This window comes from Phodopus roborovskii, unplaced genomic scaffold (genome assembly GCF_943737965.1).
Source record: "Phodopus roborovskii unplaced genomic scaffold, PHOROB, whole genome shotgun sequence".
NCBI classification, from domain to species: domain Eukaryota; kingdom Metazoa; phylum Chordata; class Mammalia; order Rodentia; family Cricetidae; genus Phodopus; species Phodopus roborovskii.
Genome location: NW_026125278.1, coordinates 11,495,880 through 11,522,694, shown reverse-complemented (window position 1 = coordinate 11,522,694; position 26,815 = coordinate 11,495,880). Strand labels below are relative to the sequence as shown.

At 45.2% G+C, this 26,815-nt stretch overlaps 1 protein-coding gene across 2 annotated transcripts in view; it reads right to left on the bottom strand.

Moving 5' to 3' along the window:
- Window positions 1-5,959: 5,959 nt before the first annotated feature.
- Window positions 5,960-26,815, bottom strand: part of Usp33 (ubiquitin specific peptidase 33) — a 41,215-nt gene continuing 20,359 nt past the window's right edge. The window contains exons 12-23 of one of the 2 annotated variants that reach the window (XM_051195535.1): window positions 25,651-25,820; window positions 25,463-25,557; window positions 24,972-25,005; window positions 21,901-21,946; window positions 20,905-21,085; window positions 19,580-19,706; window positions 17,886-18,055; window positions 16,583-16,664; window positions 15,679-15,787; window positions 9,286-9,388; window positions 7,810-7,878; window positions 5,960-7,061 (exon numbers count right to left, since the gene is read on the bottom strand). In XM_051195535.1, coding sequence (XP_051051492.1) covers window positions 6,904-7,061; window positions 7,810-7,878; window positions 9,286-9,388; window positions 15,679-15,787; window positions 16,583-16,664; window positions 17,886-18,055; window positions 19,580-19,706; window positions 20,905-21,085; window positions 21,901-21,946; window positions 24,972-25,005; window positions 25,463-25,557; window positions 25,651-25,820 — 1,344 coding nt within the window. In that variant the 3' untranslated portion in view covers window positions 5,960-6,903. The remainder of the gene's footprint in view (window positions 7,062-7,809; window positions 7,879-9,285; window positions 9,389-15,678; window positions 15,788-16,582; window positions 16,665-17,885; window positions 18,056-19,579; window positions 19,707-20,904; window positions 21,086-21,900; window positions 21,947-24,971; window positions 25,006-25,462; window positions 25,558-25,650; window positions 25,821-26,815) is intronic. The other variant, XM_051195543.1, reaches the window with a different exon arrangement.

Here is a 26,815-nt window from a genome sequence, read left to right as displayed (position 1 = left end):
AACTTACCTTTCCACTGCTCAGCATCGTGCAGAGCCAGGCACCACTTACCAGCCGTGTCATTGTGGCACACGGTCATCTGTTTCTGAGGGAACTGATGGTTGTCATGGTGAAGGCCCTCATGCATTCCATCTTGCATCCATCCTGACACAGCGTGCCATCTATATAACCTGGTGGACTTGATAAGGCACCGCACTCAGAATTAGTTCTCTTCCAAGTGAATGACACCACGAGCATTCCTTGTTAAGTCCCTGCACTAATGTGTAAACATCTGCTATCACAGCAACCCAGCCTGTGAGCTTACCACATTGTGACAAAATATATATTACAATTTCGAGTTTGTTTTCATTGACACAAGACCCTCTATAGTCAAGGCTGATGTAAAATACCATACACAGCTTGGAACTCCTGATTATTTATTTATTTATTTTGCCTCTGCTTCACAGTGCTGGAATTGTAGGCTACCAATCAAATTTGAGGCCAGCCTGAGCTACATAAGACTCTGTTCTGATCTGAGGGTGGGCGGGAGGAGAGGGGAGATGAGAGGTCTAAACTGCCTCCATTTTACAAACCGGGCCTAAGCATCAGTGTCTCAGACAAAGGCTGTTAATCAGCAACACCCTGGGGAGACCACTGCTGGGCCTGTTCCTGCCGACCCATGAGACAAGCCTAGGCTTGCCCAAGTACATCCAATGAGGTAAAGCTACCCTCCGCCCAGCAGAAGTGTACAGTGTATACACTGTAACTGTCCCTGGAGCCCCCTGGCTATGCTACCCTCCGCCCAGCAGAAGTGTACAGTGTATACACTGTAACTGTCCCTGGAGCCCCCTGGCTATGCTACCCTCCGCCCAGCAGAAGTGTACAGTGTATACACTGTAACTGTCCCTGGAGCCCCCTGGCTATGCTACCCTCCGCCCAGCAGAAGTGTACAGTGTATACACTGTAACTGTCCCTGGAGCCCCCTGGCTATGCTACCCTCCGCCCAGCAGAAGTGTACAGTGTATACACTGTAACTGTCCCTGGAGCCCCCTAGCTATGCTTGAAAGGAGTCCGCAGGCTCCTCTCAGGATCACCGTTTGGTACAAGTGGTTGACGTCACGTGCAGGCAGTTCCTGCAGAATAAACATTCACTGTTTTTGCACACTGTTGAGTCTGGGGTCTTCCTTTTGCAATTCTCAAACCCTTACATTTGGGGGCTCGTCCGGGATTGCTAGGGACCCCAGCTCTGTAGTAGGACATTTTGTTCTCTGATAACCAGTGAGTCTGGGTGTGTCTTTGGTCTGGTGTCCAGACACAATCTAGAGGCCTGTGGCCAGGGTGGGGCTTCTGAGGACACTCCAGATGCCCTTCCTCCCCCGTTAGAGCCATAAGGCTGCCCTGTGCTGGAGCGCTCCAGTCTGACTTTGGTTTTGGTAGACACTGATGAGTCACTCCCATCTGGCAGAGCCCGGTTGTGGGATAGGCGGCTTTCTATGTCTATTTGGTTTTTTTGTTTTGTTTTTTCCAAGATTCCAGTGGGTTTGTCAGTGGGGGTGTTTGTTTCTCTCTAGACTGCAGTGGGTTTTTCTGTGTGTGGGTCTGTTTGTTATCCTTTTTCCTTTTTGTTGTTTTTTGTTTGTTTTGTTTTTTGAGACAGGGTTTCTCTGTGCAGCTTTGGAGCCTGTCATAGAAATTTCTCTGTAGACCAGGCTGGCCTCAAACTCACAGAGATCCACCTGCCTCTGCCTCCCGAGTGCTGGGGTTAAAGGTGTGCACCACCAACGCCTGACTTCCCTTTCTACTTTCTCAAAGCTTATTACCATGGGGCAGGCGGCAAGCTCCACCCCGCTGGACCTAGTTCAGTCACATTTGAAGGACTTCAAACACCAGATGGAGGATCTAGGGCTGGCCCGGGAAACTATCTTTTGCAGGATGGCCGGAAAGGGGCTCCTCCCACTTCCCTTCCATCTGTGTATGGAAAACCTCTGCATCCCAACCAGGTCCCATACATCAGCGCCTGGCAGTATCTGATAGAGCGCCCCCTGCTGGGTCCCGACAATCCTGCAGGAGAAAGATCTGCCGAAGGCGGCCCTCCCCCTTCTGTACCAGACGAGGATCTTTACCCCACTCCAGCGCCTACCCCTTCCCCGGGGAGCTGCCATGAACCGGGCCCAGGGCTGGGGGTCGGGAGGGGGTGTAAGAGGGTGTGGTGAGTCCCCCTCACACCCAGCCCTGACCATGAGACAAGCAGATTCCACCACGGTGGCCTTCCTCCTGGGGACAGTCTGGCCACCAGACCAGGCTCATCATCAATGCATGCCCCGCCCATCCCTTGCTACTAGTGATTTGTACAGTTGGAAGAGGCAGAATCCCAAAAAAAAATTTTTTTTTTAAAACATCCCTTTATCAGACCTCCTAGATTCTGTAATGATTGCTCGTCAGTCCACTTGGGCTGATTTCCAGCAGCTTCTACATGCACTGTTCACAACTACGGAAGGAGAGTAGATCCTGGCCCAGCGCTGCCCTGAAATTGGTCTGGGACCCAGTGGCCAGCCCATGCTCTTCAGGCCAATATTGATGAGGCATTTCTTCTAACCCACCCAGCATGGGATCACGACACCATGGGTAGGAGTAGCTGCCAGACTCTGAGGGGTGGGTGGTTCCTGAGGCCACAAGACGGGACCACATATTCATCCAAGGTAGGACAGGTAGTTCAAAGTAAGGGTGACTCCAGGAGTCTTTCTGGAGAAGCTAATGGGGTCTTATAGAACCTTCGCATCTTTTGACCAAGAAGCAAGAGAAAAGCTGTCTGCTGTCAAGCAGGCGGCACCAGACATCCAACCATTCAACAAAAACTACACCGACTAGATGGATTTGTGGTTAAGCAATTGACAGAGATCATGGCAGTAGCAGAGAAAGGTTAAATAGGGAGGATCCCAAGTGCTGGGGTTACAGGCATGCGCCAGCACCCGGCACCCCACGGATTCTTTTAAGAAAGGGTTGCTTATGGTGGAAGGAAAAAGCATTAGAAACAAAGATAAAGAAGTCCTGGCCTTGCTGGAAGCAGGTAGTCATCACCCACTGCCCAGGCCACAGAAAAGGCTGAGGTGACTGGAGCAAGGGAACAGCCTGGCAGATCAAGCTGCAGGAGGCTGTGCTGGGCACTGCCACTACTGCCCTGTTAGCCCTGTTCCCGCCAGAACTTCCCCCAGCCCCGCCCCTCACCGCAGCTCAGTGGGTAAGCGGGCAGGCAGAACGGTGTCAAGGACGGTCAAGAGGATGGATAGCTCATGCAGCCTGTGGCTGCACAGCCCCTCCCTAAACAGTGTGTTTATCTGACACTCCTGAATACACACACAGGACACAGGAAGCTTAACACAAGACCTTCCATCTGCTGCCCCTAGTGGACGAAGTGGTTTCCTACTGCCCGGCTTGTAAGGCAGTAGACCCCTTGACGAAGGGACAAGAGACCCCAGGGACTAGGCTTTGTGGATGAAGGCCTACTGGGTGCCTTCTGGGAGGTAGACTATACAGAAATAAACTGTGTCTGTCTGGATATAAAAATCTAGTCTTCAAAGATACATTTTTAGGTTAGGCTGAGGCATGTTCCTCCAAGGAAAGTAACAGCCAACACAGTGATCAGCAAGCTGCTGCAGGAGACCATTCCCAGGTATGGACTGCCTACACTTAGGATTTGATGGGCCTGCCCTTCCTCACCTCTCAGGTTGCACACTCACTTGTTAAAACCATGGGGACAGATTGTAAACTCCATTGTGCATACACTCTCCAAAGTTCAGAAGAGAGAAATCAGACCTTAAAGGAGACCTTTATTAAATTAGCCCTAGAAACTGGCAGTGACTGGGTACCCTTCCTCCCCCGTGCCCTACACACAGCAAGAAATACCCCCATACCCAGGGTCTGACCCCATTCAAGACACTATGAAATCCAACCACCAGAGGTTCCTGAAATCCCTGTTCTGCCCAGATATGTGCCAGATCTGTGAAGCAGCTCCCGCTCTTAACCCCACGCTTTGGGGTCTGATTAAGACGCACAAACACATGACACTTGAGCCTTGTTGGAAAGGCCCTCACATAGTGACCACTAGTCTGCTGAGTGAGCCAACCCAACAGTCAGGTCACAGCCACAAAAGGGACAGCTGTCAGACCTGCCCACGATGACAAAGTGCAGAGCCCAGCAACATCCCCATGCCCCGTTAGAGGGGAGACCCAAACACTCCTTATCCTCCAGCTACGTTGTTAGTACTAATAGCCCCAACTTCTGCCCACACACACCTTCCTGTTAATATCACATGGGTACTGTACAACACCGATACAGGGGCAGTAATTTGTCCCACCTCAAAGATTGCTCCCTCAAACACGCTGTTTCCTTCTTTCAGAACTTACCTATGTTCTATGGCAGGGGAAAGATGGCGTGGGGGGGTGCTGTGACCAGGTTGAATTATTGATATGGTCAGGAGGATGACCGTATGAGCCTTAAGGAGCCATCATTTTATATTTACCCCAGTCAGGAGCCAGTGGTTAGGAGCCCAAGGGGACAAGTGTGGCGCTTCACTGGGTCATATCTGAAAAGGGGGGCTGAGTCAACAGGGACTATTCCATGGGACCCACTTGTAAGGAATGGCCTTATCACAGTCACCAGAATTTTAGACAGAAACCCACTTAGGAAGTTCGCCCACACAGGAAGATACCCCTTGCTGGGAGGGGTAGAGACCTGGGGGCTAAGGCTATATTAAAAATGGTCTGATTATGGATGGCCATTCACCATACATCATGTCCAAACTGTTGACCCAAAGGTAATCCTACTGGGGCCCAACCCCATCTGACAGTTGGCACCACACACACAGGTCCCCCTCAAAGGCCACAAATTCTTGCCACAGTGTCCCTCTGACCCATCCTGGGTCTGATGTCCCTGCCCTCACTACCCTGACCCTATCCACTCCTAACGGCAACCTACATTGTCCTAAACACTTCTCAGCCTGACCTGACCTGACCACTGACTCTTGGACTTGCTTAGAGGTAAAGCCACCATACTATGAGGGTAGAGCTGCATCGGCTGAGGAATCCTCTTGTGAAAACACATTCTCCTCACCCATGCACACCGTTGTAATGAGACCATAATCGTCCCCAAAGGTAGTCAGACTATGTGTCTGGTACCCTAGTAATGCCTGGCAGCCCTGCCCGCAATCTCACACCGTGTGTTGAAACTGCATCCAACACGAGAAGTCACACCTCACATTCTTGTATTACACTGATGAGTTAGGAAAATGACTTCTTCCCTCTTCCAGACCAGACATAAATAAACAGGCCGTGGGAATGGCTGCTGTTCTGGTCCCAACTTTACTGGGTCTATGGATGGCTAGGTCAACAGGTCTGGGAGCTTCAGCCCTCATATTACAGGACAAAAACCATAATGCCCTGAGAGAGGCCACTGACAGAGACCTTTTAGAACTAGGAAAATCTGCTCACCTAGAAGCCTCCTACTCTTCCCTAGCTGAAGATGCTTTACAGAACTGCCACAGCCTAGATGTATTTCTCCAAGGAGGTGGGAGGGGGGACGACTCTGTGCAGCCCCTGGGGAAATGCTGCTTTTATGCTAACCACTTGAGGGATTAGGGAACTCTGACTGGCTGAGAAAATAATACAGGGACATGAACTGGTTTGAGTCATTGTTTAATTATCTCCCTCCCCTGGTTCACCACGCTCCTCTCTGCAAAAGCCAGCCAGACCCATGATCTTGCTACTGCTTATTTTAGTCTGTGGCCCCTCACTCTCAGTGTTGTTATAAAGATCGAATTTCTACAGGTCAGCTAATGATCCTCAAGTCCTAACACAGCCCCTGACCTATCAAGAATTCAGGCTGGCGTCAATCTCAAGGGGGGGAATGAGAGATCTAAACTTCCTCCATTTTACAAACTGGGCCTAAGATCAGTGTTAAAGTCTATCAAATAAGTTCAACGTTCCGTTTACACATCTTAAAATTATTTTATTGGATGAGTTTTAACACCATTGCTTTTAGGTGGTGGGTCTAACCCACACAGAAACAAAGTCATCGTGAGTGCTGGCCAGCACTGTGTCACTCGGCATGTGTGTACATAGTTAGGCTTTTGACATCACATAATCAAGCAAACAGCAATGCATACTCTAAGATTCAAAAAGACTTTGTGCATTTAATTAAAAATCATTTGACACATTCCATACTTCATGCTCTCAAAATAAAAAGTGGCCTAAAACTAAGACTTTTTTAGTTACTGACATTAATGAATACCATTCAGGTCTATAGAATTAAAGTTTAACATTTTACATTATAAGAGGCAATAAGTTACTGATAATCTGACGACAAATTCCACTCAAACTAAATACATCCTGTTACATTCAAAAGACATTTCATAAATTTAATACCCAACTTTGTATATTGCAGTGCAAAAGAAGTAACACCCTAATGTTTCCTGAGCTTTAGGAAATTAACAATTTTCTGACCACTACTCTCAATTAAAAATAGGCTCCTTACTACGCAAAGCCATGTCAAAATTATACAATTAAATTAGGGTTTTTGAGAACTGAAAAGATTGGCCAGTTAGGATGGCTTAGGGCAATGAAAACGTTTTCAAGCAGAAGTATTTACAGTGCTAAGGAGGGTACCTGCATCTGCCTTAGAACAAAGGTCAGAAGACCTAATTATCACGTGTCCCTTTGCTTTCCAAACAGTACACTAAAGACATAATGATAATTTACTTAGCATTAGATATGACCAACTTATATTACACGTTTTAGCATACCCTCCCATAATGCCCAGTACAAAGGACTAAATGTGACGCAGGATGAAAATAGAAATGGACATGCTTTAAGGAATGTTTTGAACGTGTGAGCATCAAGTGAGGGTGACTTCTCATTAGAGCTCTGCACCCACTACAAAGATCCGGTCTCCACTTCAATCTTTTCCTCTGCCTGTACCACATCAGGGTCAACGTGAGCAACCGGAGGCCTGAGGATGACTTCAGGCCCTCCACCATATATGGACTGCAGGAAATTCCATGTTTCTTCTGAGATTTGACCAGAGTCCGCTCCTGAAATGTGTGTGCAGAAAGAAGGGCGTTTACAAACATGCTTACATTGCACAGATATAGAACAGTGTGTAATGTTTCTAAATTCCTGGAGATCTGTATCCCTAGTCCCTAGGTGCAACTCTAAACCCTTCCCACAAGTAACCCTCTGCTCTACTCTAAGCCTGGACATCTTTGAACTAGGTTAATAAAAAAAATAAATAACATGATGGCTGGTTAGTATTTCTATCAGAAATCGTCAGCAAGTAAAAGTCTCAATACTAATTAAAGCATGACGTGCATGCCTGTAATCCCCACACCCAGGAAGTACAGACAGGAGAGCCACAAGTGAACCCATTCTCAGCTGCACAGCACATTCAAGGCCGGTCTGGGGTACATGGTGCCTGTCTCAGAAAAGACTGTGGGGGGGGGGGGGAGAGGGCGGCGGAGGGGATATGCATGTGTGTGCGTGCACGTGTGTGTATGTGAGTATGTGTGTGTATGTATGTGTATGTGTGTGTGTGTATGTGAGTATGTGTGTGTATGTGTGTGTGTGTGAACACATGTGTATATGTGTGTGTGAACACATGTGTATATGTGTGTGTGTGTGAAAATGTGAGTGTGTGTGCGCACACGTGTGTATGTGAGTGTGTGTGTGTATGTGAGTATGTGTGTGCGTGTGTGTGTGTGTGAGTAGGTGTGTATGTGTGCGTGTGTGTGTATCTGTGCATGCATCTGTGTGTGCATGTGTATGTGTGTACTGAACAGTTACCTTGCTTGAGCATCACATTACCACCTTTAGTGACTGCAATTTTAGTGTTGTCGATCGGACCTGGAGGATCTAAATCAAAAGGATGAAGGAATTACAAGACGATTACTTTCAAAGAAATGCTGCAGACAAGTACATACTGAAATGACTGTGAACTGCCAATGTGACCAAGCTGGCTGTTTGCGACAAACACCATCTATTTTAGTGTCTTCTCAGGTTGGGTTCATTTGACCCAGAACAACCAAGAAAGGTTAAGAGTCTACTCAGCACCAAGATCACAGAAATAATCTGCAGATCAAGTGTTTCTTAATGCCACAAAAGAACAACCCCCTTATAATAAAAAAACATAAAAAATTCTCAGTCCCAAATTTGTTATTTAAACCAAAATCACTATAAAGTGAAATATCAAAGTGTTTTTTCTTTAAACATGAGAGTACAGTACTTGTCAATTCTCAAAAGCTGTCAACAGGCACGAGGAAATTACTAAAATCTTACAGAAAAATAGGCATATGGTTTTAACATCTGTGTGGTCTTTTGCTTTTGCACAATACATGGTTTAAGAAGTAGTTGAGAGGGCAGTCGGGAGGATAAGAGAACAAAGCATAATGCCACACAAGATTGAAATGTCATAATTTATAAGTCCACCACTTTGTTAATTTGAAAAACCAAGGGATTCAAATAATACATATTTTTTTCTGCAATCAACTCAACATATCAAGAACACCTTATTTTTCAAATTATTACTAATAGTTCTAGTAGTATTAAAATAGGTTCTCACGATACAGTCCTGGCTGGCCTGAAACTGCCAATGTATATATAAGATGCCTTCACTTCTCAGATACCCTGCTGCTCCCCAGTGCCAGGAGTACAGGCATGCACCATCCTGCCTTCTACTCAAATTATTACACATAATTATTTTTAAAAGTCCACACTGCGGCCAGGCAGTGGTAGGCAGACCTCTTTGAGTTCAAGGCCAGCCTGGTCTACAGAGTGAGTTCCAAGACAGACAGGCTCCAAAGCTACATCACTTATTACACGGACCAGGCTGGCCTTGAACTCACAAATGCCTACCTCCTCTAAAGCTTTTCAGCATTAAGATAAACTTTACTTTTATTTATGTATCTGTGTGTATGGGATGTGTGTGCCAGTGGATTCTGGAGAGAGTGTCAGATTCCTGTGGAGCTGGAGTTACAGGTGGTGGTGTAGACACTGAGATTAAACTTAGGTTCCCCCAGATGAGCAACATCTTAACTGCCAAGCCATCTCCCTGGCCACTGGTATTGAAATTAAAGACATTTGTTTTTGTTCAGTCCTTTTATTCTTGTCATGAGTAATAATTGTAAGTTCATAGCAGTAAGACTATAAACTAGAATATAGGTTACCTGAAGTAATGGGTCTTTTTTGTTCATTGGTATAATCTCTAATATTCATAAAATTAATAAACAAAAATGGCTAAGAAACTTTCTGTTAAGCACTTACCTCCATCCTTACCCTTCACAAAACTCTCCCACTCTCTAAACCACTGCATACTGATACAGTAAAAGGTAGCCGGAGAGTCCTCCTCTTGAAATGCTCTGTTGAGCTGCAAAAAGAGAAAAGGGTTAGGCACCTAATGTCGGATCCGCGATACTCTCCTAACAAGGCAATCTCTCTACATAATACATGCATGAGGGGCCTCTGAGACTGGCACCCTAGGTTACCTTAGTTCTAAGATGCAGGGTGCAGTCTCCCGATAGATGACTAGATTACGTCTCGAAGCTCACACAAGCACACACAAGCAGCCATAAAAGACCAGGGAAGGCAGCTGAGGCAGAGGGCTCAATAAGTCCCTCATGCTTTAAAACCATCACAGCCAACTTTAAAACACAGTAAAGATCGAATGGCTACAAACACTGGTACACAAAAGAGGTGCAAGTAACAGGGCCTCAAAGAGCCAGGGCGCTGGAGTTTGTCTAACTACAGCAGCATCCCTGCTGGGCAGTGCAATGCCCATGACACAGACTAGGTAAGGGCAGCCAGCCAGCTCTTTAGTTAGCACTGGGGTGTGTGTGCGCGTGCGTGCGTGTGCGTGACGTGGGCATGCACACACGTGTGCTCCTGCACTAATGCATGCCGTTGCAAACATGCAGAGTTAGAGAGCTACTTTCTGTTGGCTAGATAAGTACTTTAACATTGAGCTACACAGACACTTTTATTTAAAGACGCTGGATGGACCTCAGACTGTGTAACCAGGAATCCTCTTAAACTCCTGATCTTCCTACCTCCCAAGTGCTAGGATTACACACATGCACCACCAGTTCCATGCTTATGCAGTTTAGGGACTGAACATTCCTGCCTCAGTAGTGCTCCATGAGCTGACTGCTTTGTTCCTGTCTCCATGTGTAATCACAGTAATCTTTTAGTTATGCCCAGAAACCACGATACCTTCCTGAATCTCAGGCTTCTGCAATGATCACACATTCACCACTTTTACAACTATTTCCATGACTATCTCTCACATACCCTACAAGCCTGTCTATCAAAGCAGACCCACCTTGAGCACTTCAGGTCCTCACCCTGCTCTCAGACTCTTTAAACCTAACTCAACCTTTTGTCCTTTCCTATAGCTCTTATTTTTAAGGGAGGGGTTAAGAAAATATCTCATGCAGCCCAGGTGGCCTCGAATTCCAGATACCCCTGCTCTGACCTCCCAAAGGCTGGAATTTACAGGGATGACCTACCATGCCCAGATGCTCATGACCCTTTAATATTTAACCAAATTCAACTCCACTGAGGGCAAGCGTCTTCCTGGGATACTCAGAAGCGGTTTGCACAAGAACCATAAAATGGGACAGGGAAACTTCTGGGTCTATGTGTGACGGTTCTAAAGAAATCAAGGTCTGTGCACGGTGACAGGCAATCCCAGCACACTGGAGGTAAATGTGGGAGAGCAAACATTCACAGCTAGCCTGGGACACAGAGACCCTGTCCAATAAGAAGGAAATCAAGGCAGGCCAGCAAGATGGCTCAGTGAGGAGAGGCCCTGCCACCAAGCCCGATGACCAGTTGGCGCCCTCTGAGGAGAGAAACAACCCCCTCAAGCTGTCTCGCACACATGGAATGCCAAAGTCGCCACTGGTGCCCATCGCTTCCAAGCCCCGAGGCCCTGTACGCACTTCATTTCCTCTGGGTTAGGGTTTGGTTCTTCAAACTGATCATGCCTGCTTCCTCCGTTTCCCAGAGACCCCACTTGATCCCAGGCTACCACGGTCACTTATTTCTGACCAGGTTGTTTATGTGTTGGATAAGGATACACCTTAGTCTGGCAGCAGAACTGGGTATCATCAACATAATGCTGACTTTGCATAGTGTAAAATACATGGTGTAACCTTGCCCTGAAAAGACTAATTTGAACTTGGGACGCCAGGAGATTCAAGAAATATGCCAGGAAAGCTAATGGCACTGGGTGTAACCAGCCCCCAAAAGTCTTTTTTGCCACATACAACAGAACAAACAACTTCAGATCATTCCCACTGCTGCACAGATTAGCTATCCAGGACTGTTGACAGTGTCTTATGTGTTGCAGGATAAAATAGCTCTGTAAAGATCTGTCCTCAATTAGTTTAATAAAATGCTGAGGAGTCAGTAGCCAGGAAGGAAGTACAGGCGGGAAAACCAAACTAACGATGACGGGAAGGAGAAGGGTGGAGTCAGGAGATGCCAGCCAGACGCAGAGGGACCACAAGATGACAGCGCCATGTTCAAAGTAGGTACCACCACGCAGCCGAGCCTAAATAAGGAATGTGGGTTAACGCAAAACGTAACAGCTAGTTAGTAATAAGCCTGAGATACTGGGTGAGCACTTACAAGCAATATTTAGTCCCTGTGTGGTAATTTGGAACCAGAATGGGGAGCTGAGCATCTGTTTACACCTGCGTGCTCAGCCGGGCCTCAAGCTAGCAGTATGAAGCCGACGGTGGCGTAGAAACCCTGATCACCCTGCCTCTACCATAGGAGCGCCCCACTCCTGACTGCTTGTGTTGCTCCCGAGTCTTCCTCGAAAACCAAGGCTGGCCGCAAACCATGTGCTTTTCACTGCTGATGACAGCCCTGTGTGACTCTAGGACATTGTGTTATCGACTTCACAGCTTTTGCCCATTCCACCATTGCCATTTTAGGGCAACTTATGAGCAATACTGCTAAGGAGTTTGTTTACAGGTTTTATGCTTTATAAGTTCTCATTTCTCTGTTAAATACTTGGAAGCAAGACTGCTCAGAGTCACGGGTTAAGTGTTAAATCTATTAAGTCTATTTCAAAAGCAAAACAAAACAACCTACCACACTAGGCATATGGCTCCATGGTAAGTCACCTACCTAACGCTTTAATATCTAACACCACAAAATAAACACCAGACTGTTAAATCACTTAACATGTGGTCCTTCAAATTCCCATCATGGAGGAAAACAGCTCACAAGCCCCCATGTCTAGTTGAGGAACTACTAATAACTAATGGCTTCTGAGATAGAAAGCTGCCTTCCCTCCTTCCTTCCTTCCCTTCGATTTATTTATTATGTAAACAGTATTCTGCTTGCATATTTGCCTATACGCCAGCAGAGGGTATCAGACCTCATTACAGATGGGTGTGAGCTGCCATGTGATTGCAGGAAATTGAACTCAGGACTTCTGGAAGTCATCAATGGTATGATGACCTCTGAGCCATCTCTCCAGCCCAAGAAAGTTTTCTTTTCTTTGAGGATATTGCTCCCCAATAGGTAGATCATACTACAATGGACAGCCCAACACCCATGAGTACATGAGAAGCAGAAACTGGAATCAGCAGGCAATTTTTTAAAAAGGGATAGGTGGTGGAGGGCACCTTTAATCCCAGGACTCTCAGGAGGTAAAGGCAGGCAACTGTCTAAGAGTTCAAAACCAGCCAGGTCTACATAGTGAGTTCCAAGACAGCCAAGAATATTTAGTGAGTCCATTTGTTGAGAGAGACAGAAAACAGGTGAGGAGCAGAAGTAAACATGTTGAAAATACACGACATGCATGTATAAAATTCTCAAAGAAAAATCACTGCCACCAGATTTCACCTCCATTGCTTCTGACCATGGAACTGATTTTATACAAAGTAAAGGGCTCACACCCACAAGGTTCATTAAAGTTACCGCATGCCACCACCCACCCATCACAGACTCGATTTTTCTAGCTGACTGCAGCAGTTTACAGGCCTGACAGTGTTCTGCATAATGTGGGTTATGCCCCAAACCGCTTTCTCATCTCTAGAATTTACAGTGCTAACAAGCGGGTAAAGATGTGGAAAACCCCAAGCGACTTCCTACACGCCAGACTCTAGCTCCTACTACTTTACAGGATTTAACTCCACGGGGAAAAAGTAGAGTTTACAGGACTGGTCCCAGAAACAGTCCCATGGCTACACTGTGTTTTCCCTGTCACTGAGCCATCTGGAAAAGTGGAATTAAGGGTTCAAATATTAGCTAAAACAATTAAGCTCAGTTACAGTGGCTGCTGTACAAACTGTAATTACACAAATGGCTGCTACACAATAGGAACAGAGACTCAGTCCTAGAAAACCAGTGCCATTAGGTCACGGATGCTGGCACATTCTGTAACCACAACACTTGGGAAGAATAACCAAGCCAGACCTCTGTGAGTCAAGGCATCCTGCTCTACACAGCAAGTTCCAGGCCAGTCAGGACTACACAGAAACCATGTCTTGAAAAACAACAACAAAAAGACCTTGTCTTTAAAAAACAGAAGTGAGAGAGAGATTACAGCCATTGCATCTGCTGTGGAGTGCCACAATGACCAGTGACCACAGACTTGGTAACTGAAAGGGGAAGTCTGTCTTCTCACAGGTCTGGAGACACGCAAGTGGTGATAGTTTGCTTGTACAAATAAAGCCTGGCACCAGCTAAGCATAGAGGTCTGAGGTCTGTTCAGACAGACAGGAAGTGAGGGATCTGGGCAGAAACAGGAACTCACTCTCCTGTCTGCTGAGACGCTGAGGAGGTGATCTCTCTGATCTCTTAGCCTTTCCCTCAATATCCAACTCTGGGTTTTTATTACTGAGACCAATTAAGGACTCCATCTACACAAGCATCCAGCATCAAAGTGCTCACAACACTGTCCCCTGGAAACCTAGAGATCCCACTCCTCACTCCTTTGAGGGCTGCCTATGGCTGTCACTTCAACCTGCCCTCCATCCTTCCATGGCATCCTTCTCTACCTTGAAGGGACACTGAGTGTACTTAGGTTCTATAAAAACTTCTCAGGATGACTTCAACTCAAAATCCTATGCAAAGATTCTATCCAAGGTCACATTTGTCATTAAGGTCAATTCACAAAGGCACAACAAGGAAAATCCTTTTAGGATCCAACATTCAACTGACTATGATGGGAGATGTCATTCTGTATATATGTTTCTCATACTGGTTAATAATAAAGCACTGTTGGCCAATAGGAAAGGAAGATAGGCGGGACTAGGAGACAAGGAGGAAAGAGGAAGTAGGAAGGAGGGGTCAAGACGGAGAGTCTGGAGAAGGAAGAACTGCCAGCCTCCTCTCCCTGGTAAGACCACGTGGAAATACATAGAAATGGGTTAATAATTAAGGCAGAGCTAGCCGATAAGAAACTAGTACCTGGCCAACAGAATTATATCAAATATAGAGTCTCTGTGTGTTAATTGGGGCTGGCACTGCAGCGGGACAAGACTCGGCGGCGGGCGGAAAAAACCTTACTCCTTACATGACTACATACACTATTCAGTAGTTTTATAACCTTTAACCATAGGTTAAAACTTTACCTTACAGAAATCTAACAATTAAGACTACTGAGGGTCCAGACCCTTTGAGAATGAAGGTGCAGGTTCCTTTAGCCACAACCAGTCTGATAAGAAAACATAAAATTTGGGGAGTAATATTTCTTGCCATGACAAATGAACAGAAAACAGAAGAGCATGCACCAGAAGAAGAGAGTAGAATTGTGGAGAACTAAGCAGGATCTAGAACTATAAAGAACTAATCAAGGTCTAGAACTGAAAAATGAGCAGGGTCTGGAACTATAGAGAACTGAGCACTGTCTAAACTGTGGAGGACTGAGCAGGGTCTAGACTGTGGAGGACTGAGCATTATCTAAACTGTGGAGAACTGAGCAGGGTCTAGACTGGAGGACTGAGCAGGGTCTAGACTGGAGGACTGAACAGGGTCTAGACTGGAGGACTGAGCAGGGACTAGACTGTGGAGACCTGAGAAGGATCTAGACTGTGGAGGACTGAGCAGGGTCTAGACTGGAGAACTGAGCAGGGTCTAGACTGGAGGACTGAGCAGGGTCTAGACTGGAGGACTGAGCAGGGTCTAGACTGGAGAACTGAGCAGGGTCTAGACTGGAGGACTGAGCAGGGTCTAGACTGGAGACCTGAGCAGGGTCTAGACTGGAGGACTGAGCAGGGTCTAGACTGGAGGACTGAGCAGGGTCTAGACTGTGGAGAGCTGAGCAGGGTCTAGACTGTGGATACCTGACAGGGTCTAGACTGGAGGACTGAGCAGGGTCTAGACTGGAGGACTGAACAGGGTCTAGACTGGAGGACTGAGCAGGGTCTAGACTGGAGGACTGAGCAGGGTCTAGACTGGAGGACTGAGCAGGGTCTAGACTGGAGGACTGAGCAGGGTCTAGACTGGAGGATTGAGCAGGGTCTAGACTGTGGAGAACTGAGCAGGGTCTAGACTGGAGGACTGAACAGGGTATGTCACAGCTGTGCAGGCAGGACCTCACACCCACTGCAGCCCTCTCTCCACCATTCTCTAACAACTGTCTGATTGCCATCTCTATCTTACATCATTTACAGTTTGAAAGTGTTACTTCTTTACCCGAATAAAAATTTCCAATTCAGTTTTTCTTCGTTTTTCAATCTTCTCTGCCTCGATTTGGCAAGTGTGGCAAATGTACAGATGGTTGACAGCGGGCCCTCCTCCATACCTAAACATGAAGAGGGAAAATCACAACTGCAGAGAAGGCACATGTTCTAGCTTTTTAATCAATGTTTAAATTGCCAGTTACAAATAACGATGGCTCAGTGGGTCTTAAAATAAGTTAAGTTCTGTGTTTCTCAGGACCCACATGACAGAATCAAAGAATGTTTTCCTCCTCCATAGCATGAACGCATACATACAAAAAATAACTTTTAAAAAAAATTAAATCACAAATCTATAGGAAAATCACATGAAACGCCATTTTATGTTATCAGGGCACACAGCGCCCCCTTATGGTCACTTCTGCTACAACAGCAGAAATGACAACACTGAAAGGTGCTCAAATCTGCACAAACCCTTCTTAGCTACACAAGCAAACTGTAATCAAATGTGGTCTTCCAATGCTCACATAAAACATGCTTACTGAGTGCGCTTCTAACATTTTATAAGATGCTCAGCATGGAAGTAACATTTAAAACTTAAAATTTGGGAACAAGGACACCCAATTTCTGTAGTGTACAACTATGAAAAATTTACTATTGGGAAGATGTGACATCCTTTAAACAAGGTACATAAAGTTATTTGCTACAACATACCTTACAGACAATCATAAAATTTCCCATTATTTAGACTAGGACCCTACTAACTAAAATGCCTCTACTCATACTTTAGAATAAATAAAGAAAAGGAAGATTCCTCATAGGCATCAGGTAACACACTGGGTATTTGGGGCCTAACCCAACACTTTTGTGAGCGCTCTCAATTTGCTTGCTGACTCTCCTACTGTGCGTCATGAACAAACCTGCTATAGAGGCTATCCCAAACGTTCTGAGGCAGCATCAAAACTAAGTCTTCAATGTAACAAGCTTTTCGTGGAGGGATACCTAAAAGAAATATGTAACAAGCGCTCTTAATGTTTTAGTCTTTAATCTCTTTATATGACTTTCAAAGGCTAACTCTGGCAGTGCTAAAACTAAACGACGACTTACTCAAGCAAGGTGAGCACTCTCCTACATCTCCCGCACAAACTCATTCTTTCCTGTCTTTATTAGTTTTAGTTGTTTTTCTGTTTCAAGACAGGGTTTCTCTGTGTAGTTCTGGCTGTCCTGGAACTCACTCTGCAGACCAAGCTGATGTCAAACTCACAGAGGCCCCCCCCCCGCCCCCCCCACCCCCTGCTCTACCTCCTGAGAGCTGGGATTAAAAGTGTAGCACCACCAGGCACATAACGCCATTTTTATGGTGATTGGCCAATCCCCCCCCCCCCCCCCGCCGAGTCTTAACTCTGTAGCACAGCTTGTCCTCAGACTCAGCAATTCTTCTGCCTCAGACTCTCAAACAGTGGGATTACCACCAAGCCTGTCTTTCAATCACTGTTCTTAAAGCTCCCCTTATAAAAACATAAGTAAAAAGCATTTTCAGTAACCATGCTTCCCACGATGAGCATAGCACACATCTTGAAATACACATTCAGAATTATTTCTTTGGCAGCACTAGGGTTTGGCGGTAGGACCCTGTGCAAGCCAAGCATCTGGCCAACCACTAACCGGCATCACCAGACTCTGAAATAACACAACTTTAGGTTCTGCACACAGTACAGAGTGTTCCCACCCCATAATTTCATTACAAAATAATTAACAATACCAAGTCTCCAACCATAAAGGTCAGTCAAAGTGTCCACACAAAGGTCCTGCTTATTACTGCAGGAGCAGACAATAACAGCCCATCCATCACTGAGGTGTAAGTTACAGTTAACAATACCAAACGTGCTTCCGTACTTTAGACAGACAGGTGACAGACACACTGCAGGAGTGGCCATCCCCAGGAGACATGCATGCACAAAGCTACTTGACTGCAGTATCTGACTCTAGCATGAAATCCGAGCTTGCACAGCACTGGGACAGACAGTCTATGGTACTCTTAGGCTTTAGTGCAGGGTTTCACCCAGGGCCAATTTTTGAAACCATACACAATCAAATCACTCAGCTCCAGATGGGGTGATGGGGTGGGCAGTAAAGCGGAGAGGGAATTCTTGCCTCTTTCCCAATTTGCAAATTATTTAACTGCAACCGTCTGCCACTGTTTTACCTAACAGCACTCCTTACCTCCATGAGTACAGAGAAAGTCATTATTTGAAATAGGGCCAGGTTCAGCAAAGGTCTTAAATTTATTTAACCACTGTCGGGATACATAAAACTGAAGGAGGCTGGGTTCCATTATGTTCAACAGATTCGATATCCTCCGCCTCTCCTTTTGAGCCTCGTCACTGCTCTTCCTATTGAGGACAACGATTCATTGAAGTTAAGGCACATTTACTACATTAAACAAGGCTATAACTCCTCTTCATTATTAGATTATAATGCATACGATTACTATGGATCTTATCAGCCAGCCCTAAGAATTTCAACAAAAATATTCTTTGTCCCACAGCTCAATACACCATACTTTACCCTGGGGGCTTATACTGAATCCTAACTATGGGTGTCCATGTGCCCACTGCACCATACTTTACCCTGGGGGATGATACTGAATCCTAACTATGGGTGTCCATGTGCCCACTGCACCATACTTTACCCTGGGGGCTGATACTGAATCCTAACTATGGGTGTCCATGTGCCCACTGCACCATACTTTACCCTGGGGGCTGATACTGAATCCTAACTATGGGTGTCCATGTGCCCACTGCACCATACTTTACCCTGGGGGCTGATACTGAATCCTAACTATGGGTGTCCATGTGCCCACTGCACCATACTTTACCCTGGGGGCTGATACTGAATCCTAACTATGGGTGTCCATGTGCCCACTGCACCATACTTTACCCTGGGGGCTTATACTGAATCCTAACTATGGGTGTCCATGTGCCCACTGCACCATACTTTACCCTGGGGGCTGATACTGAATCCTAACTATGGGTGTCCATGTGCCCCCTGTACGAGGTGGGCAGTCAGTGTTAATAAGGTCAAGCCAAGTGGCTGAGCCACATCCATTCTTGGTCCCTGCTTCAGCATCTAGCACCCTCTTTTATAAGATACTGAAATATAGCAAGGGTTTTTACTATGGGATATCTAGAGAAAAAAATTGGTATTTAATTCTAACTTTATATTTTAAAAAAAGAAAAGACAAAAGAACTAATCGTGAGCCAGTGAGATGCTTAGCAGATAAGGATCTGCTTGCCACCAAATCAGAGGACCTAGGTTCGATTCCCAGAACCCACACAGTGGAACCCACAACGAATCCTGGAGTTGTTCTCTGGTCTCTACAAACTAACTTCAGTGCACACATGTAGGTGCATACATGCATACACACATAAGCAACAAACAAGCAAATAAACAAATAAATAAATGCTAAAGAAAAAAATGAGGGCCGGGGACACAGCTCAGCACTTAAAAGCACTTGTTCTGGCAGAGGACCTGGGTTCGATTCCCAGAGTCCACATGGTGGCTCACAACCATCTGTAACTCCAGTTCCTGGAGATCTGATAACCCCTTCAGACCTCCTCTGGCACCAGGTACATAAAAAATGCCCATATACATAAAAAATAAAATAAAATAAATTTAGGTGAACTTTTAGAAATTAAGTGCTAAAAACAAACAAAAAACAATCTTTCTAAAACAAAATATATCCCTTTGCCTATCTGAAGTCTTCATTTTCTGAACAGAGATCTTTCTGTAGAAGTGTCTTTATCTTACTCATTAAGAGTACATTTCTAACCCTCACACATAAACCCCGGAGTCTCAGAAGTACAAATCCCTTCAGAGATGTCCACCACAGTCATGACGGTCCCAGTCCCCATCACCTATAGAAGAGAACGTAGGCCTCAGCATTCTGGACAGTGGACTCTGAGACTTCAGTGACGCTCTGGTCATCAAATTCATACCACAGGTTATTTAAATGGTTGCGGCAGTAGGCGATGTAGTGCCCACCTGTATTGCAAGGAAAAGAGCCTGTTAGTGTGTCACATGTCACACCTACACGACATCTGTGATCTTACCCCGCACGGCCACTGAAGGACAGGAAGCACGGGGATTTTAACCCTGTACTTCTGTTTTCAGATACGGTCTCACTACTGTAGCCCAGGTTGGTCTTGAACTGGCAGCCCTCCAGGCCCAGCTTCCCAAGTGCTGAGAATATAAGTGTGTTCCACTACACTTCACCTTAGACCACACAGCTCTGAAAACCTTGTACAAAGCCCACCCTGTTAAAGCTGCTACCATTTGCTCTTATAAGTAATTTCTATTATTCCATATATTATAAGGAAAATATGTGGTGTCTCAAAATTTGACATCACAAATGCTTCCTCTGACAAATCATAATTGTACATATTTATGGGTTAGAAAATTGTAATTAGGGCAACTTATGTCATCATTACCTTAAACTTGGGGAGTTCTTTGTTTGACAGTCTTTGCTACACGTTGTTTATGATTTATTAAAGCCACTGGAGATCAAAACAGCACAGCAGCCATACTAGTTAGCCAGAGAAGCCAGGCAGTGGTGGCACACACCTTTAATCCCAGGACTCAGGATTAAGAGGAAGATGGATCTCTGTGAGTTCAAGGCCACACTGACTACACGAAACTGATCCAGCCCTAAGACAAACAGCTCACACAAAGGTGATGTCGGCACCTAGATCAGACGGTTTTAATCCCAGCACTAGGGAGGATATGGCCGGGCAGAGAAGGAATTAAAAGGAGGAGGACACAGGAACTGGGAGCTTTTGCCTCTGAGGACTTGCAGAGAGAGGACTGCCATTCTAGCTGGGTGGACCTGACGGCCTGGTTGCTTTGCTTCTCCATCTTCAGCTTGAAGCCTGAACCTCCAGTATGTGTGTCTGGGGCCCTTTATTAATGATGCTACACCCAGGGTGGCCTTGAACTTGGCAGGCACTCAATGTCTGCAAACAAAATTAAGTTAGATAGCTAATCTGTATCCCTGGTACCTGTTTGAACTAGCTCAATATTTCCTAAACACTTACTCCCTGGTGTTAAATCTGTCATTTTTCGAATAATAAGGACTTAAATCTGATTTAAAATTTTTCTTCACTTTGTCAAATGGGGCTTATTTGAGCAATCATTCAGATACGTGTTTTTAAATAAAAAACAAATGTCAAGTCTTTGTACTCACTGCTTGCAGTCCCATGGTGACAAATGACTGACAATAGGTCGTACGTCACAATCTGAGCTGGGCTATCCTTTGCAAGAAACGGTTGAAGGTCCAGGCCCTCCAGCGGGAAGGAAACGTGGGTGCTGATTTTAGTAGAAAACATCAGCTCGTGTCGAAATCTTTTAAGGTGGATACACAAAATCTAAAAAAAAAAAAATAAGCATCCAAATTAATTATCAGAAAAGATTACAAGCGGTAAAAGTGTACAATAAAGTTTTATTTTATAAACAAGAAAATGAGGCATCCAATCAAGTAAAATTATAGCAATTTAAATGTTTATTTTAAAATACTGTACTTTGGGGTTAGGTGGTTTTTGTTGTTTTATTCATTTTTATGAGACAAGGTCTACTATGTAGTCGTGGTTAACCTGGAATTTGATCAGTATGTAGGCCCAGGCCAGCCTCAAACTCAAAGAGATCTGTATAGCCACCTAGCCTGGCTCATACCAAAATACAGTATTTGAGATATTTATATTACTTTAGTAAGAATGTTAAATATCACTCTGAATTCTAACATGACTCCAGATTTATTTTATTTTCTTTATTTGTTTGTCTGTTTGTTTTGAGACAGGGTTTTCTCTGTGTTGCTTTATAGCCTGTCCTGCAACTAGCTCTGTAGACCAGGCTGGCCTAGAACTCACAGAGATCCACCTCTCTCTGCCTCCCCAGTGCTGGGACTAAAGGCGTGTACCAACAACGCCCTGCTCAGATATATTTTCAATGAGGCCGAGTGAGCACAGCTCCTCTCCCTAAGCTCAACATTCCCAGTTTCTGACTGTACCTTCAACATCTGATGGCATGTTCACCAGCACTAGGAACTATTAAAGGGTGTTCACATAGTCAACCCAACCTCCTAAGATGAATCCTAACGGTGTGTGTGACAAACCATTAGATGACTACTCTGCTTCAGCCATGCTGAGTTTACTACATTTTTAAACAAGCGAAGATGAAGTCATACCTCGGGAAACTTCTGTACTTTACAAAACTTTACTCCATTCCTCAACCTAAAGACAAAAGAGAAAAACTAATAATCAAAACATTTATTATATTCAAAAGGACCACAAAACACTTTCAGAAAATGTCAAGAAGAAAGGTATCAGAGTAGCAATATTCCTGTGTTATGTTTCATATTTATGCAATCAATAGTCTTAACAGCAAAATATCCCTTATCATAAAAAGTAACTTACACCAAAATATTAAAAGTTACTGGACAATGCTTTAATTTAAAAAAAAAAATTAGGGACTAGCTATGTGGGGAAAACTTGCCTACATACACAAACCTTGGGATCCACCCCACAGCACAACAGGTAAGTGGAGGCACATGCCTGCAGCCTCAGCACTCAGGATCATGGCACATGCCTGCAGCCTCAGCACTCGGGATCATGGCACATGCCTGCAGCCTCAGCACTCAGGATCATGGCACATGCCTGCAGCCTCAGCACTCAGGATCATGGCACATGCCTGCAGCCTCAGCACTCAGAATCATGGCACATGCCTGCAGCACTCAGAATCATGGCACATGCCTGCAGCCTCAGCACTCGGGATCATGGCACATGCCTGCAGCACTCAGGATCATGGCACATGCCTGCAACCTCAGCACTCGGGATCATGGCACATGCCTGCAGCACTCAGGATCATGGCACATGCCTGCAGCACTTGGGATCATGGCACATGCCTGCAGCACTCGGGATCATGGCACATGCCTGCAGCACTCGGGATCATGGCACATGCCTGCAGTCTCAGCACTCGGGATCATGGCACATGCCTGCAGTCTCAGCAGTCAGGATCATGGCACATGCCTGCAGCCTCAGCACTCAGGATCATGGCACATGCCTGCAGTCTCAGCAGTCAGTATCATGACACATGCCTGCAGCAGTCAGGATCATGGCACATGCCTGCAGCAGTCAGGATCATGGCACATGCCTGCAGCCTCAGCACTCAGAAGTGGCACCAGGAACATCAGACACTCAAGGCCATCCTCAGATACAGTACAAGCTGGAGGCCAGCCTGGGATACACGAGATCCTGCTTTTAAAAAGTTAGAACTAAATAATTGTGCCATTGTCTATATTTTAACATGCAGATATTAAGTAAAACTGCATAGTGCAAACTCCAACTGTTCAAGATCAGTAGTTCAAGCTCATATATTTGCTCTTTTTATTTGTTCTGGAGACAAAGGCTCCAATTTATAATCCTTCTACCTTAGTGCTGAGAATTATCAGCATGAACACACACCTGGCTTGAAAATCTTTTTTTTTTTTTTTTTTTTTTTTTTTTTTTAATTTTTTGAGACAGGGTCTCTCTACATACCCCTGGAATTCCTGTTAACTCACTGTATAGACCAGGCTGACCTCAAACTCAGAGATCCACATGCCTCTGCTTCCTAACAGCTGGGATTACAGGCGTGAGTTACCACACCTGGCCTATGACATAATATATAGATATCTTAAGTACTGGAGAAAAACTGAAGCAGAGTGATTGTCATAATTACTCAGTATCAATGCATACTTGTCAGACCCCCACTCGGGAACTGGGGTGAACCTGACTCTTTCCCTCATTGCCTGTTCTTCTCTCTGGCACGTCTAGCTACACGAGGAGATGCTTTTCTAGACTTCCTTTCTATAACTTTCTACTTGCAGCTGTCAGACAGGGCTTCCATACAAACCAAAACAAAAATCTTTCTACATGGGTAAGAGAGGTATTTATTTAACGACTGAAGACAGAGCTGTTGTGACTGGCAGCAGCTTCTCCATCTGTCTGACTCCAGCTGAAGACATACTGGCTGCTCTTGCAGAGGGCCAGGGCTCAGTACCCAGCGCCACACTCAGTTTCAGGGGGTCTGACACCCTCTTTGATCTCCATGGACTGAGCACACACACGCAGGCAAAGTACTCACACATAAAATAAGCACTGTTAAAAAATGAAAAATAAAGATTCCAGCTTTTCTTAGGAGTTCATTATTTTTCCATTACAGATGCAGAAAATTTTCCAATTCCCTCTACGCCAAAGGTACTTGCCTTTATTAATCTCTGCTCACTTTCTCTGACATCATTGAGACGTCTTTCTGTTTGTGTGCTGTAGTTGTGGACTTCTGGCTGGCCTAGAACACACTATCCAGACCACCTTGGCAAGTCTCTGTGTTGGGATTAAAGCTGTGTGCCACCACATCCAACCAAAAAAAGAGGTTTTTTAAAGTCAAAACTATTACAGGACAGAAAAGGAAGCTGGTAGAAAACGTGAACACAAAGAGGCTGAGCTGTCCTGTTGCTCTGCCCTGTAACAGCAGACCATGCACTTCCGGAGCGCCACTGTACCACAGCAATGCAAAGAGACTCATTGTGTTTTATGTTAGTTAATGCAAACTCAGTTACTTCATCCCTCAAAATCTGCACCTTTGATAACATCTCACATCAGAATACTAAACTTCTACCCTAAACATGTTTTACAAAATAACCAATCTCCAGACATAGCATCAAGTATAACTCCAATGTGCCCAGTTCAGATAAACAAACAAAAAATATGAAACTGAAAGCAATGTGTGGTGATATATTATTTATGATTTATTAAAGCTTGCCTGAGGATTCAGAAAAGCAAAGTCAGCCTCAAGCTATAGAGGTCAGGTGGTAGTGACACCACCTTTAATCCCAGGATCCAGAAGCTAGGAGGTGGTGGTACGCACCTTTAATCCTAGGACTCAGGACTAAGAGGTAGACGGATCTCTGTGAGTCCAAGGCCACCCAGATCTACACAAGAGTGAATCAGTCTAAAACAGTAGAGCTCACACCTTTAACTCAACATCAGGGAAGTGTGTAAGACAGAGACAGTCTTAGCACAGGCATTCACTCTGCCACACTGAGGAGAGGCAGCGGTTTGGGACTTGGTGAAGAGCCCTTCGATCCACCCTTTCAGCCTGAGCTAGAGGGGAGAGCTCGTGGCCGGCTGCTTTGCTTTTCTGAACTTCAGCTTGAAGCTGGAACCCCAGTATTAGCCTCTCTGTCTTGGTTAACTCGGGTTACACAATGATACTTACTTTTTGCACTTTTCACAACTGTACATATTGTCACCTGCGAACAGGACAGATGTAATCACTCATCAGCTGCCAACTCATCTGCAATCCCAGGGTGCCCTCCCTCTCTTCCCAGTCTGATGGACTAACAGTCTCTTCATGTATTCACTAAACAGAACTTCTGATAACCCTGTCCTATGCCCAAGCATCATGCTGGACACACAAGGAAAATGTAGGACCTTCAATGAAGCTGAAGATGTCAAGACAATCCAAGACACATCTGACATCCACTGTCTTCGTGAATTCTCCTTTCTCCGAGTCACAGAACTTCAAAAAGGGCCATTTGTGTTAGAGATTTATATAAACCCTTCAGGCCATGGGTTTTCTCATCATATGTCCACTGCCATGGAAGATACCTCCATGGAAATACAAGCAAGTACTTTTTAAGTTGTCCAAAAATTCAGCATTAGCCAAACCTACCAGAACCCAGTCATCAGTATGATTACATTTCTTACCTTTAAGTTCATCTCTGGCGAAGAAGGCAGCAAGACAATCTTGCAAGGTAACTACTGGACCCCAAAACCAGCTAGGGACACATGAGACAACAAACCTGAAACATCATTGACAGAAGAAAAAGGAAGTGTTCTGCTAGCAGAAGCAGCAGCGTCAGCGATGGGTCAAAGCAAAGGGAATGAGTACACACCTCTTCACATACTCCATGAAGAACGCTATCCACCCTTGTGGCGCATACGCATCGCCACACGACCCTGCTTTGACTATGGTCGGGTGGCTGGAGGAGTGCAACTTGGCAAGGTCTTCCTTGCCAGGGATCGGCAAGGACAGGTCCTGAAAGGTCTCGAGGGTTACAGACACCTGCAAGGGTTTGGTTGTAACGGGATGGAAAGAACCCAGCACAGTTATTTATAAGATTAGATTTCTCCCAAAAATGAAAGCAAGTTATTATAATAAGCAAATATAAACAACAAGCAAACTGCTTTTAGAATACTACTGTTCCAAATGTAATCTTCGAATAAGCCAGTAGTGTTTCTATGGATCATAGATGTCACAGTGTTAAGAAACAGCAAGTCCAGCCTCCTGGCCACTGAAGACCGGTGTGTTAGAGTATTTGGTCATGGGGGAGGGGGACACATGGGACTGGGTCTTACTGTATCATCCAGACTGTTCTCAAACTCCAGGGATCAAGGCACCCTCTCCCCTCTGACTCTCAAATACAGAAACTGCAGGCTGAAAATAATCTCTAATGTTGTTTAAAGGGTGAAGAGGAAAACAAGCCTGACCCTGGCCAGCGATTAACAGCAGGGATACAGCATGGGAGACACATGCTCCACGAAACCACGGAGTCTCACTACCACGCATGAAGGTGACTATCGTGCCTTTGGTGACAGACTCTTACCACACGACAGCCTTAACTGCAGCACTACCCATACACTACACGTAAAAACATTTCTGGGAAATAGCCCGTCTGTGCGTAACAGTCTGATACAGTAATTGAAAGCTTATTTCTCTTCTGCCTGTAAGACATTATTTCATATTCACTAACTACACTCATTACCGCACTAAAGCGAAAAGCCAAGAAACCCTGAAGTGTTGATGTCTGAGACGGGTCTTGTGTGTTTGTGAATTTGGCATTATCTTTATTATTGAGGCACCTGTGACATTTATTTACAAGCTCCCTACAAAGCCAAGTGTAAGAAATACCCTTACTGCCTTTTGCTTGTAAACACAACAGCTTCCAGGCATACCTAATTTCATCACCCTTGGGAGAATAAGCACTGTTAACAATTCTTGTTGCTAAGCAAATTCTCTCCTCTGTATGTCACCAAAGAGAGAAGACCCATGATCCTTTG